This window comes from Wyeomyia smithii, chromosome 3 (genome assembly GCF_029784165.1).
Source record: "Wyeomyia smithii strain HCP4-BCI-WySm-NY-G18 chromosome 3, ASM2978416v1, whole genome shotgun sequence".
Taxonomy (NCBI): Eukaryota; Metazoa; Arthropoda; class Insecta; order Diptera; family Culicidae; genus Wyeomyia; species Wyeomyia smithii.
Genome location: NC_073696.1, coordinates 121,048,781 through 121,064,805, shown reverse-complemented (window position 1 = coordinate 121,064,805; position 16,025 = coordinate 121,048,781). Strand labels below are relative to the sequence as shown.

The window sequence follows — 16,025 nt, the reverse complement described above, 5'->3', positions numbered from 1 at the left end:
AATTAGGAAGTAAAAACATGTTTTTCACGGTATATTTTAAATCGCAGGTAGAATTACGTACCTATTAGAAGTGTAAGTAGAGAAAAATTTCGATATATTTAAGGTTTTTTATAACGTTATGTAGTTATATGAAACTTTGCGACACCATCACCGAAGAGTACTGAGAGTGAAGGTAAACAAAATAAACTTTATTTCTCCTCTCTTTTCTTCCTATGCTGCAGCGGTTATCGATGCTGATGATGTTCGCACATAGCATTGTTAGTCGCATATAGGCTCCACCTCTTACGCTTTTCCGGTTATTTACAAGTTGGATAAAAGTAACGAATGCGAATTATTACAATCTTTGAATGGTGCATTGAGAGTTGCATTTGTTTCATTGCAACAATGTGTGCTGCTTGGCGACCCCGTTGGCTTCGTACCAATTCAATAGTGGCACGAAGTTAGATTCGGCCAAAAGTTTGTATGTCGCTCGCTTTTTTCAACAAAGGAAGCAGACGCTTCAGTAAACACTCCTTGAGGTAGATGTCACCGTTAGCGGTCCCCGGTAGTCTCAAACAGCGCACTACTTTTGCCACATGAGCAGATCAGGTATTTCTTGGCTAACTTTGGAAGTTTTTGCTTCGTTACTTCCTCCGGAATATCAAACTTGTGCTGGGCAGTGAAGAATAGTAGCCTCGGAAGCTGCCGGAAGTCCACCTCAACGTAAATCTTATCATCCATGACAAGACAGTGAGGCTTCGTCTGCATTTAGGTGTACACTGTACAGTTTCCGGGCCCGTGACTTTCTCATTGTATTTTGCCGTTTGTCACGATTTGGAGCCCTTTGCACTTTAAACGTATGCAGTCGCCTCTGGTGTTTGGCTCTTTGAAGGAAAGACTTGGACAGATTCAACTTTTTGGCCACATCCCTGGCCGAAGTATTGGGATTCTGCTAGAACGCCTCAAACAAATTCAATTTGCGACATTACTTTTCGGGTAACGGCATGTTTTGCAATTTTCGAAAAACTGGCATGGCAGCTATAAAAATACAGTGTAAAAAATACACTCCAAACTATTTCCACCCAAATTTTCAAGATAAAATATCCGATAGGTAGTTTTCTACAGCGTTTTTCTCGTGATGCAATTTGATATGGGCCACTTTTTAGAAGCATGACCGGGCAGTCCCCATGAACTTTTTTCTTCGAGTTACTATAAGGAATCTTTTTTTCACTATCCGTCACGGCGCGATGAATTATTCACAGGCGAAAAACTCACGTTCAACGTCCTTTGACTTCAAATCGTAAGGAAGTTCCTCGTTTTTGTCGCTTGGAAATGGCTTGACAGGTAACCGAAGCAGACTGTTCATTAGACTGGGACACAGTTGTATGGGAAAAAAGCGTTGGTGTTATTTTTTCGCTCCCATGCACTTTTCGTGTTCCTTATGGGTCCTGTAAGAACTGTGTAACTTTTCAGATCGATCGGTGGAACCCCTGATTTGCGCCCGATTTTTAAAGTTTCCATACGATTTTATATGGGAAAATCCACTTTTTCAAAACTTATCCTCTAGAAATTTCCAGTTGGCTCCTAAAAATATACCAATACATGATATTTGTAGGAAATTTTCCTGGAAACAATTCTTTTGAAGACTGTAAGGGGCTACAAAATTTGTAGAAAAAGTTATTCACCTTAAACTGATCCAATGTCTGACGAACGGCTCAACACGAAAAGTGCATGGGAGCTAATATTTATTTTTTGTCCCACCCTACTGTTCATGCGTTTGGCATGGGTCAATTTTGACTTGTTTCACCCAACAGCTTTAAAGTGATGGAATCAATCATGGCACGTTGGTTGACATAAAACAACATCACCGGAAATTTTTCTAACTCTCGATGCGCTCCAGTCACCTTTTTCTTTGACTGAAATAAGAAAAATAACACTTCCCGCAAACGACGATTGTTTGGCACAAAATAAGAGATTTTCACACAATTCTAAGTTCGCCACAGTGTAAATACGCAGGATGACACATTAAAATCACAAAGCAGTTTGTTTACCGTATGTCTTAGCTTGGCGGCTTATTACGTTTTAGATATGTCAATAACGATTGGCACTCACTGCTATCGCCATCTATTTATAAAAAGCTAGAACTTAATGGTATTTACGGCCTCTAGAAGCCTTTTTCGCTGGCTCATTTATTGTTTATTTATTAAAATATTTGTCTATTGGAATCAGCTGGAAAATGTTTATTTTATGTTCGCTTACCTTTAAAACGATTCGAACAGTTCAAATTTTTGATCTGACTTTAGAAAGTTTTTTGGCAATTCAAAATAAGATTTGGTATCATATTAGCAGTCTCAGGAAGAATTTCATAAAATAAGTGGCTTCATTCACGATATTTCATGACTGTTAGAAGATTTTTCTTTGGGCAATTAAAAATCTAATTTAGTTTAATTTTTTAATTTTTATTGTTATTCTAGTGCAGTTTTAACTTTAAATACGGCACACTTTAGGATCAAAGGAATATTACAATTTATCCAAAGCGAGTTTATTTTGCTAAAAGCTTCGCTTAAGTTAAAAAAACTGGAAACAAACGATCTATAGTATTTACAGCCTCTAGAAGCCTTTTTCGCTGGCTCAATTATTGTTTATTTATTAGAATATTTGTCTATTGGAATCAGCTGGAAAATGTTTATTTTATGTTCGCTTACCTTTATAAACGATTCGAACAGTTCAAATTTTTAATCTGATTTTAGAAAGTTTTTGGCAATTCAAAATGAGATTTGGTATCATATAAGCAGTCTCAGGAAAAATTGTATAAAATTGGTGGCTTCATTCACGATATTTCATGACTGTTAAAAGATTTTATTTGGGCAATTAAAAATCTACTTTAGTTTAATTTTTTCATGATTTTTATATTATTCTAGTGCAGTTTTAATTTAAAATACGGCACACTCTAGGATCCAAGGAATATTACAATTTATCGAAAGCGAGTTTATTTTGCTAAAAGCTTCGCTAATGTTGAAAAAACTGGAAACAAACGATCTGGAGTTCGTAACTTCCTAAAGGTTGAAGAAATAAAAAATTATTTCAAACAAATACCAGAATCGATCAAAATTGTTGATATCTAGAGGAAATAGAAAAAAGATCATCACTATGAAAATTGATTGGAATATTCACTAGCTTTTGGAAAAGGAAGATGACATTTTTAGTCCTAAGAAGTGGAGCAAGATATTCCCCGTGACAGCTTTTCCTCATTAGTATGACATTTTATGCACGTCATCATTTACAGTTTAGGTATATACATGCTAATTACAGATTGGTACCGCTTTAGCAAACTAGCGGAATGGTGCCCACCAATCAATATTTTCCAAAGAATATTTATTTTTATTATTCGCTCCATGATTTACAAAAATTTTGTCAGTGAAGAATATTCAGAGATTGCAAAAAGCAAAACAAAGCCTTGGTGCTACATTCCAATTCGGAGCTCGACTTTCTGCCAACTGTTAAGTGTATAGCATAATTGCGGGGCTACTGCTACGATCCTACTGACACTAACAACAAAGATGACTAGAACAAGATACCTGACTTTTGCAAAATTCATCGGACATGATTGTCGCTGCGCGTCAGCAAAAGTCAAACTAATTTATACACTGTTAATACTTGTATACTTAACGTCAAAATCAACTGATGACAAGGCCAAGACATGACTGCTGAAAGGTGAAACAATTTTTTCAGTATCCATGTGGACGACTTCACGGTGCTGCCATCCGAAAAATGATAATAATGTGAACGAATGTTTAGTTCTCAAACATGAAACATTCCCGAATAATCAAGATTTATCGGCGCTTCATTCAAGATTAAGCGTACCATCAGAACTTCCCGATAACCGTTATAAGCACGCTCTAAAGCCAAGTTTTCCACTCTTGCCGAGGTTAATAAAGCAAAAATCGGGTATCCCGGTGAACCTGATCATATGCACAATGGTTCTTAAACCTGGTTTGCGACATATCAAACTTTAAGTTTTGGTAGAATGAGACCTGAAACTAAATATAATTCCTCAATATGAACCCCCACTCTGATAGTCAACTTCACACTTTTCTTTCGTACTTTAAAGTGCAAAAAATATGGCAGTAGCATTAAAAGTGCAAAAAATGACAATATCATTAATCTGCATGTTATCTTAAGCGTTGAGCTGACCAAACTGCTACACCTTTTTCATATACAATCTTGAACAGCTTAACGATCGATGACGGACTATGCACGATAAATCGATTTTGCTCATAGTGACAATCTTATGAGAATTTAAGTTATCAGATGGCAGCACTAACCGTCGGAAATCGGTCGTGTTCAAAATGTATGAAAACTATGGAAGTTAAGTATCTTGTTCTAGTTTTCTTTGCTAACAGTCTCTCCCGAGTCAAGACTCGAACCTACGACGTCTGGCTAGCATAGTTCATGAAAAGTGTAATTTTACTGTTTACGTAACATTCGATTAGCCTTAGCTTATGACGTAAAACCTTGTCAATATCTTTAATCAAATATACGTAATAAAGAAAACTTACAAGCGTCATAAAAATAATCACTACACGCCTAAGGACCAAACAGAATATAATCCCATCTACGGGTATGATCGAATTGCATGTGAAAGTGTTGACTTGATGGTGATATACCTGCTCCAGATAACCGTTATTAAATAAATGAAATTTGCATACAAACAGTTAACTTAATTGATAAATTGCAGCTAATGCTTAGTATCAGAATACAATTTTTTACTCTACATATCAAAAGCAACGCCGTTTCATTTTCACTTTCAATCACGCGATCGCAGTAGAATTTGCATTCAAAAGTTACCCTCACCATAAAACGCATTCCGTGCAAATTATGCTCAATTAGCGTCCTTACATAATCCATACGCGCTGCGTCGATGTTTACCGTGTCTGCCATCCGTCTGCGGACACGTGTTTGTCTGCTGCTCACGGTAAATGTTTTCTTATCTACGCACCAGCAACATACTGACAGATTATCTCATCAAATACGTCATAATTTGCATTTACATCCTAAGGCCTGGTATCGGAAAGCAGTATAATTATGCAGTGCGCTAGGCTTGTTAGCTTGAAACTAGTCATGAGAAATCTTTAGCTCAACTTTATAGTATTGAAAGTCGATCACTGGGCTATGAATGAAACTACACTTAAAGGTTCAATATTTTTTCTAAAGAGCAGTTCAAGAGTAACTTACCAATGTTTACTTAATTACTTCATTAGAAATGAATATTTCAATATTATACAAACGAGTATAATATATTAAATAAAGAAAGCCGACTCTTTGCAACCGATAACAGGGAGGGAAATGGTTAAAGGTATTTCATTAATCATTCAATAATGTCCATGATTCATCGATGTCAACGTGAAAAAAAAATTAACGTGTAAATAAATATTGAATTGAGGATTTTATAGATACTGTTTCGAAAAGTGGAAAATTGTCTTTTTGCAGGTGTCATTGTTCTATGAATACCAATATGAAAATCCTAATTATTACATGGTTCCAATGGTATCGAAACTTAAAATTTTGATCAAATAAATCAATATAGACAAGACACTGTCGTTGATATTGACGATTTTTGTTATTGTGATGATATATTTGACTTGACTTGTTTCAAGTTGTGAAATAAGTGAAAAAAATCGTATATCAAGTAGATTTAAATTCTTTGATGTTATGCAAATTTTGGAAATCGTACTCGTATGTATATAGACAACTCGAAAGTATCATTTCATACCTGAGCAAAAAGTCGATATGAAAGAAAACGTGAGAAAGAATGAAATACTCAAACAATTGATATAAATGAAAACTATTAATAAGGAATTAAAAACCAATAGCAGCATGCTGTAGCAGTGTTGCTGGAAATATTCAATGGTGAGCCGTTCGTCTGACATTCAATCAGTTTGGGGTGAATAACTTTTTCTACAAGCATCGTAGCGCCTTACGGTCTTCAAAAAAGTTTTTTCCAGGAAAATTTCATACAAATATCATGAATCGATATATTTTTAGAAGCCAACTGGGCATGTCTAGAGAATAAGTTTCGAAAAAGTTGATTTTCCCATATAAAATTGTATGGAAACTTCAAAAATCGGGTGAAAAAATATAGTTCAACCGATCGTTTTGAAAATTTACACAGCTGTTAAAGGACCCATTAGTAACACGAAAAGTGCATGGGAGCTAATATTTATTTTTTGTCTCACCCTAATGAGCAGAGCTGCTGATCAGCTAGACTATGAGCCATCGAACGTAACAGATGATAATCGAACGGCGCTATATCTGGGTTCACCATATGAAGTAGGACTTCTCATTAGAACGTTTTTATTTTTGACAATATGAGGCCGAGCTTTGTCATGCACTAAAATCACTTTTTCGTGTTGTAACCGTTTTTTGCACAGTGCTCGGCTTAATCGTGTCAATTGGGGTCGATACCATTCTTTAGTGATGAATGGAAAAAACGCTGTAGAAAATTACTCAGTAGTCTGATTCTTTTCAAACTTTCAGACAATCAAATTTAACCTAGTAGTAGGCTTTTGTTATATTTGTTTCATTTAACTTGAATGCCATTACTGTACACTCGCACCTCATGCTTAAATCTACTCATTAGATTTTGTACAACATCTGGCTGCAGCTTTTCCTTAACGGAAACCCACTTTTTCTTCGTGTCCTCCTCAGAGTAGACCTCCTTGGGAGGCTTTGGTAATGCCTGCTTTATAATAGTCCAGAACTTCCGACAGGTCTCAGTTCCGGTACGTTAGAGTGGCTCATATCCTTGGGTACGAAAGTGACCCAAGCAGCACTTGCAACATGTTTTGAAATGAGACTACTCGATATTTGTTGTTTCGAAACTTTTTTAACGGTGCATGAAACTTTTTCGGTTACTCTGAAGAAATTTAAAAGAATTGATCAACATTATATTATTTACGTGTATCATTCTCGTAATTGAACACTAGGAATTGCTTGATAATTTTCTGCAATCTAAATCCAACTACATATTTTATGATGCTTTTGAATAACGATAATGTCACATGATGTTGCATATCGTTGTTTCACATGTTTTCTTTTAAGAAAAGCAACCTGGTGATGAAAATGTATAGCAACATCTTGTTGAACCATATATTTGCTAAAATTAACACTCAGTAAACAGTCATCTTTAATAAATATGAATGATAAATTATTATTGTTGGAAACATGGTTTTGTTATTTCATATTTCGCATAATTATTGAAGTGGTAATCCATTGAGCATGGTTTTCTGAACTATCTTTTCCCAAAACATTGTTTATAGTTTGGAGAGTTTGAATCATAAAATTCCTTTTACAACACTTCATAAGAGGTGCGTGAATAATTAGGAAGTAAAAACATGTTTTTCACGGTATATTTTAAATCGCAGGTAGAATTACGTACCTATTAGAAGTGTAAGTAGAGAAAAATTTCGATATATTTAAGGTTTTTTATAACGTTATGTAGTTATATGAAACTTTGCGACACCATCACCGAAGAGTACTGAGAGTGAAGGTAAACAAAATAAACTTTATTTCTCCTCTCTTTTCTTCCTATGCTGCAGCGGTTATCGATGCTGATGATGTTCGCACATAGCATTGTTAGTCGCATATAGGCTCCACCTCTTACGCTTTTCCGGTTATTTACAAGTTGGATAAAAGTAACGAATGCGAATTATTACAATCTTTGAATGGTGCATTGAGAGTTGCATTTGTTTCATTGCAACAATGTGTGCTGCTTGGCGACCCCGTTGGCTTCGTACCAATTCAATAGTGGCACGAAGTTAGATTCGGCCAAAAGTTTGTATGTCGCTCGCTTTTTTCAACAAAGGAAGCAGACGCTTCAGTAAACACTCCTTGAGGTAGATGTCACCGTTAGCGGTCCCCGGTAGTCTCAAACAGCGCACTACTTTTGCCACATGAGCAGATCAGGTATTTCTTGGCTAACTTTGGAAGTTTTTGCTTCGTTACTTCCTCCGGAATATCAAACTTGTGCTGGGCAGTGAAGAATAGTAGCCTCGGAAGCTGCCGGAAGTCCACCTCAACGTAAATCTTATCATCCATGACAAGACAGTGAGGCTTCGTCTGCATTTAGGTGTACACTGTACAGTTTCCGGGCCCGTGACTTTCTCATTGTATTTTGCCGTTTGTCACGATTTGGAGCCCTTTGCACTTTAAACGTATGCAGTCGCCTCTGGTGTTTGGCTCTTTGAAGGAAAGACTTGGACAGATTCAACTTTTTGGCCACATCCCTGGCCGAAGTATTGGGATTCTGCTAGAACGCCTCAAACAAATTCAATTTGCGACATTACTTTTCGGGTAACGGCATGTTTTGCAATTTTCGAAAAACTGGCATGGCAGCTATAAAAATACAGTGTAAAAAATACACTCCAAACTATTTCCACCCAAATTTTCAAGATAAAATATCCGATAGGTAGTTTTCTACAGCGTTTTTCTCGTGATGCAATTTGATATGGGCCACTTTTTAGAAGCATGACCGGGCAGTCCCCATGAACTTTTTTCTTCGAGTTACTATAAGGAATCTTTTTTTCACTATCCGTCACGGCGCGATGAATTATTCACAGGCGAAAAACTCACGTTCAACGTCCTTTGACTTCAAATCGTAAGGAAGTTCCTCGTTTTTGTCGCTTGGAAATGGCTTGACAGGTAACCGAAGCAGACTGTTCATTAGACTGGGACACAGTTGTATGGGAAAAAAGCGTTGGTGTTATTTTTTCGCTCCCATGCACTTTTCGTGTTCCTTATGGGTCCTGTAAGAACTGTGTAACTTTTCAGATCGATCGGTGGAACCCCTGATTTGCGCCCGATTTTTAAAGTTTCCATACGATTTTATATGGGAAAATCCACTTTTTCAAAACTTATCCTCTAGAAATTTCCAGTTGGCTCCTAAAAATATACCAATACATGATATTTGTAGGAAATTTTCCTGGAAACAATTCTTTTGAAGACTGTAAGGGGCTACAAAATTTGTAGAAAAAGTTATTCACCTTAAACTGATCCAATGTCTGACGAACGGCTCAACACGAAAAGTGCATGGGAGCTAATATTTATTTTTTGTCCCACCCTACTGTTCATGCGTTTGGCATGGGTCAATTTTGACTTGTTTCACCCAACAGCTTTAAAGTGATGGAATCAATCATGGCACGTTGGTTGACATAAAACAACATCACCGGAAATTTTTCTAACTCTCGATGCGCTCCAGTCACCTTTTTCTTTGACTGAAATAAGAAAAATAACACTTCCCGCAAACGACGATTGTTTGGCACAAAATAAGAGATTTTCACACAATTCTAAGTTCGCCACAGTGTAAATACGCAGGATGACACATTAAAATCACAAAGCAGTTTGTTTACCGTATGTCTTAGCTTGGCGGCTTATTACGTTTTAGATATGTCAATAACGATTGGCACTCACTGCTATCGCCATCTATTTATAAATAGCTAGAACTTAATGGTATTTACGGCCTCTAGAAGCCTTTTTCGCTGGCTCATTTATTGTTTATTTATTAAAATATTTGTCTATTGGAATCAGCTGGAAAATGTTTATTTTATGTTCGCTTACCTTTAAAACGATTCGAACAGTTCAAATTTTTGATCTGACTTTAGAAAGTTTTTTGGCAATTCAAAATAAGATTTGGTATCATATTAGCAGTCTCAGGAAGAATTTCATAAAATAAGTGGCTTCATTCACGATATTTCATGACTGTTAGAAGATTTTTCTTTGGGCAATTAAAAATCTAATTTAGTTTAATTTTTTAATTTTTATTGTTATTCTAGTGCAGTTTTAACTTTAAATACGGCACACTTTAGGATCAAAGGAATATTACAATTTATCCAAAGCGAGTTTATTTTGCTAAAAGCTTCGCTTAAGTTAAAAAAACTGGAAACAAACGATCTATAGTATTTACAGCCTCTAGAAGCCTTTTTCGCTGGCTCAATTATTGTTTATTTATTAGAATATTTGTCTATTGGAATCAGCTGGAAAATGTTTATTTTATGTTCGCTTACCTTTATAAACGATTCGAACAGTTCAAATTTTTAATCTGATTTTAGAAAGTTTTTGGCAATTCAAAATGAGATTTGGTATCATATAAGCAGTCTCAGGAAAAATTGTATAAAATTGGTGGCTTCATTCACGATATTTCATGACTGTTAAAAGATTTTATTTGGGCAATTAAAAATCTACTTTAGTTTAATTTTTTCATGATTTTTATATTATTCTAGTGCAGTTTTAATTTAAAATACGGCACACTCTAGGATCCAAGGAATATTACAATTTATCGAAAGCGAGTTTATTTTGCTAAAAGCTTCGCTAATGTTGAAAAAACTGGAAACAAACGATCTGGAGTTCGTAACTTCCTAAAGGTTGAAGAAATAAAAAATTATTTCAAACAAATACCAGAATCGATCAAAATTGTTGATATCTAGAGGAAATAGAAAAAAGATCATCACTATGAAAATTGATTGGAATATTCACTAGCTTTTGGAAAAGGAAGATGACATTTTTAGTCCTAAGAAGTGGAGCAAGATATTCCCCGTGACAGCTTTTCCTCATTAGTATGACATTTTATGCACGTCATCATTTACAGTTTAGGTATATACATGCTAATTACAGATTGGTACCGCTTTAGCAAACTAGCGGAATGGTGCCCACCAATCAATATTTTCCAAAGAATATTTATTTTTATTATTCGCTCCATGATTTACAAAAATTTTGTCAGTGAAGAATATTCAGAGATTGCAAAAAGCAAAACAAAGCCTTGGTGCTACATTCCAATTCGGAGCTCGACTTTCTGCCAACTGTTAAGTGTATAGCATAATTGCGGGGCTACTGCTACGATCCTACTGACACTAACAACAAAGATGACTAGAACAAGATACCTGACTTTTGCAAAATTCATCGGACATGATTGTCGCTGCGCGTCAGCAAAAGTCAAACTAATTTATACACTGTTAATACTTGTATACTTAACGTCAAAATCAACTGATGACAAGGCCAAGACATGACTGCTGAAAGGTGAAACAATTTTTTCAGTATCCATGTGGACGACTTCACGGTGCTGCCATCCGAAAAATGATAATAATGTGAACGAATGTTTAGTTCTCAAACATGAAACATTCCCGAATAATCAAGATTTATCGGCGCTTCATTCAAGATTAAGCGTACCATCAGAACTTCCCGATAACCGTTATAAGCACGCTCTAAAGCCAAGTTTTCCACTCTTGCCGAGGTTAATAAAGCAAAAATCGGGTATCCCGGTGAACCTGATCATATGCACAATGGTTCTTAAACCTGGTTTGCGACATATCAAACTTTAAGTTTTGGTAGAATGAGACCTGAAACTAAATATAATTCCTCAATATGAACCCCCACTCTGATAGTCAACTTCACACTTTTCTTTCGTACTTTAAAGTGCAAAAAATATGGCAGTAGCATTAAAAGTGCAAAAAATGACAATATCATTAATCTGCATGTTATCTTAAGCGTTGAGCTGACCAAACTGCTACACCTTTTTCATATACAATCTTGAACAGCTTAACGATCGATGACGGACTATGCACGATAAATCGATTTTGCTCATAGTGACAATCTTATGAGAATTTAAGTTATCAGATGGCAGCACTAACCGTCGGAAATCGGTCGTGTTCAAAATGTATGAAAACTATGGAAGTTAAGTATCTTGTTCTAGTTTTCTTTGCTAACAGTCTCTCCCGAGTCAAGACTCGAACCTACGACGTCTGGCTAGCATAGTTCATGAAAAGTGTAATTTTACTGTTTACGTAACATTCGATTAGCCTTAGCTTATGACGTAAAACCTTGTCAATATCTTTAATCAAATATACGTAATAAAGAAAACTTACAAGCGTCATAAAAATAATCACTACACGCCTAAGGACCAAACAGAATATAATCCCATCTACGGGTATGATCGAATTGCATGTGAAAGTGTTGACTTGATGGTGATATACCTGCTCCAGATAACCGTTATTAAATAAATGAAATTTGCATACAAACAGTTAACTTAATTGATAAATTGCAGCTAATGCTTAGTATCAGAATACAATTTTTTACTCTACATATCAAAAGCAACGCCGTTTCATTTTCACTTTCAATCACGCGATCGCAGTAGAATTTGCATTCAAAAGTTACCCTCACCATAAAACGCATTCCGTGCAAATTATGCTCAATTAGCGTCCTTACATAATCCATACGCGCTGCGTCGATGTTTACCGTGTCTGCCATCCGTCTGCGGACACGTGTTTGTCTGCTGCTCACGGTAAATGTTTTCTTATCTACGCACCAGCAACATACTGACAGATTATCTCATCAAATACGTCATAATTTGCATTTACATCCTAAGGCCTGGTATCGGAAAGCAGTATAATTATGCAGTGCGCTAGGCTTGTTAGCTTGAAACTAGTCATGAGAAATCTTTAGCTCAACTTTATAGTATTGAAAGTCGATCACTGGGCTATGAATGAAACTACACTTAAAGGTTCAATATTTTTTCTAAAGAGCAGTTCAAGAGTAACTTACCAATGTTTACTTAATTACTTCATTAGAAATGAATATTTCAATATTATACAAACGAGTATAATATATTAAATAAAGAAAGCGATTTCTTTATTTGATCAAATTCGTCGATTTGGATAATCGACGTTAACGACGACTAATTTTTTTATTCAATAGAGTGACTATGGAAAAGTTACCCTATATAAAGGCTGGGCTTCACCGCGTTAATAGACGATAAAAAGGGTAAGTGAAAAGACGATTACCTATCACTTAATTCGATACTGTATTGTTACAGTACCTGGATAGTAGTGTAAAACCTCTTGTTAATATAATTATCAATGTTTATCTGTACGTTTGCAATAATGTTTGTATGGTTTTGATCAAATTTCATTTTATATAGAAAAAACTGTGGTTGTCCCAAATTACAATCTGGACGGTATTTCCGAGTGAGATAAATGTGTAATAATTTGATCGCATTTTAATGTTATAGGGATGAGCAATTTTATACTCAAAAAATTACATCTGCTGCATAAGTATTCCACAATTCTATTCCATAAAAGTTTGATTATAAGCTTCCTATTGTATTGAAACACTTTTAATTTCTGGTTGTAGGTTCCTGTTTTAAGTTAAGATCAATTTTTCGTTAACGTCAATGCAGTACATGACACGAGCGTCTAAGAACTATGAACACCCCCCTAAGGCGCAGTACTAACATTAATGCATACCTAAGCGATTGATTATGATAGGCTTTAATTTTGTTTATAGTGCACACACTTTTCTTCCGTCTCATTTTAATCGCGACAGAGCAACAACCCCACCTGCTAGCTGCCTGTCTACCATTGGAATAATTGATATAATTACATGCAAATTCGACCCTCTGCGGCTGGGAGTCCGACCGGCCGGCATGACCGAGTGAGCATCGAATCATGATGTATGTATGACCTAATAGTGGAAGTCACCCGTCAGAGCTTGTAATCTATGCTGCATTTGAAGAGTTTTTAATGTCTTGACGATGGATTGGGCTTCTCAGGGGAGAATGTATAAAGGTAAGGACAATTTTTCTGTCCGTAGACAGTATCAATTCCATCACTCTGTCGTGTGCCACCCGTTATCGATAAGCTTAAACCGTAATCCAAGAATATGAGACACATAACTAAGTTAACGGTGAGTCGGTTCTGAAGTACAATCGAATTAGTGATCCATCTTAGTGATTAATGTATTTTTGTGTTCCAGTTCAAATATTTAGTTCTTATACTGGCCTTCAATGCAGCTCGCGGTATTACAAATGAACCGAGAAAATTGAAGACTGAAGCATTGACTAAACGTGGGAGCGAAATTGAATCCACAAATAATGAAGGAAAGAAGCAAAATTTTAAGCGGCATCTTTCATTGGGGCTTGGTTTCGGTGAAGACAACATAGGATATGGGAGCAGTATATCGGGTGGACATTCGTTTGGATTAGTAGGAAAAAGTGCCGAATTCGGTTACGGCAGCGGAGGCTATGGCTTCGATAGTGGTTACCACGGTTTAAATTACGGAGGAGGATTTGGTTACGGGGGTGGGTATGGCTATGGCGGTGGATTTTCTTCCCACGGGGCTTTCCACGGTGGATATAGATTGGCCAAACCAATTGTGACAGCCACTATCAAAGAACATATTCCGATTCCGTATCCTAAGCCCTATCCAGTTTTTATACGAAAACCCATACCATTTCCTGTTAGCGTTCCAAAACCAGTCCCATACCCAATATTTGTGAAAAAGCATGTTCCAGTTCCTATCGATCGGCCAGTGCCATATCCTGTCCCAGTACATATCACGAAGCATGTACGAGTCCCAGTGCCGCACCCTTATCCGGTTCCTGTGAAGGTACCCACGCCAGTGATAGTTCCCAAACCAGTAGTCGTAACTAAGCCAGTAGTGATAACTAAACCAGTCGTCCACTACGCTCCACTTGTACCAACACCCATCGTGGCTGCACATGCACCGATCCTAGCGACGGCCGCTCATGTTGATGTGTCCGATCATGGTATACACCAAACCCACGGACACCTACAATCGCACGGATTTTCGGCAGGGGCACACTTTGGCGCTACCTCAAACTATGGCGCAGAAGCTCATTACTCCAGTGGGGCTGTGGATGGTGTTCTATGCGATCAGGGTTTAATACATTAGTTTCGTTCGGTGTTCAACGTCAAAAATAAAAATAAGTAATCTTTCTTGTAGCAAATTTAAACTAATGCCAATTAACCAGCCAACCTAAGAAAATTGTTGTGATTTATGGAAGTTGAATTGAGTAAACCTTCACACAAAAAACCAAAGTAGAATTGAAATCGATTAGTTTCGAGAATCTAAACTAAAATTTTAACTGCCATGGTAGGAAATAAATTTATTGCTTTACAATTATGGTATATTGGTTCTCTTTCACTATTGGTTTTAAAAACGGCTTTACTAACTAAACGGCACCACCAAAATGTCAAAAAATGCTTTTACTAAGAAGAAATATACTGTATCTTGAAGTCTCGCAAGTAAAATGCATTAAAAATTAGCCGCGGATCAGAATAAGAACCATTCTATTCTTTTTTGAGTATATTGCAGTTGCTTAGTCAATTTGTTTCAAGGTATTATATAGTCAAAACGTAAGTTTAGAAAATAAAATAAAAGTTTTAGAGTAAAAGAATCAAAGTAGGCCAAAAAATAAGTATTAAATACTAACCGACGTAATCTAATAAACATATATTTTTTAAACAATTAATCAATAGTTTTATCATTTATGTTTCACTGAATTTAATTGGTGTGTGCTAGGGATCAAAGTTGTAGAAGTTGGGACATGCCGAAAAATGTTGATCAATCTAAAAGCAATGCGCCAATGATGTTTTGATTCAAAGAGGTTCAACACGCGGTGTTGAACTGCGCCTGGTGACGGCGGACCAGGAGAGACTATCGAAAATGCTGAGCAACGAGTGGAAAGGAATTTTCACCAAAGTTTTCATCACTGGAAAGTTTGTCTCCAAATAAACTAGTATGGTCTTGGCATTACACGAGAAAAACTTCGCAGCCTAGCATTCAAACTATCGGATAAAAAATCGAACGGGTCATCTCTTTTTATCGGGATGAAAAAAACTCACGGGACGTGTTTGGCTGGTGGGGTTCCTCAACTAACCTAGTACGGTTGTTCGCTTTATACAAAGTGTAATATCGGACTGGAATAATGCCTAATACCTAACAAATGTTCAAACATGCAGCAAAAATCTTTTTTCCATGCTTGAATAACAAGACAAAAAGATTATATTAAATCTATCAAAATCAGTCTTTTTTCACGCGGTTCCATACAAATTTGGAATGTATCCCCGCAGACCAAGCTTAGGAAAATGACTGGAGAACGACACTATACTGACGACTTTTCTCTCTTTTCACTATAACAGCCTCATGCATGAGCTATAGAGCTTTAGCCAAAGTGTATGTGTATTAGTGGTCTGCGG

General features: G+C 36.4%; 1 protein-coding gene across 1 annotated transcript; it reads left to right on the top strand.

The window, feature by feature from the left end:
* The first annotated feature begins 13,615 nt into the window (after positions 1-13,615).
* LOC129730228 (uncharacterized) lies at positions 13,616-15,062 on the top strand. The gene is made up of 2 exons (XM_055689383.1): positions 13,616-13,710; positions 13,780-15,062. Exons 1-2 carry the CDS (start codon positions 13,687-13,689, stop codon positions 14,716-14,718), a joined length of 963 nt encoding a protein of 320 aa, XP_055545358.1. The 5' UTR covers positions 13,616-13,686; the 3' UTR covers positions 14,719-15,062.
* Positions 15,063-16,025: the final 963 nt, after the last annotated feature.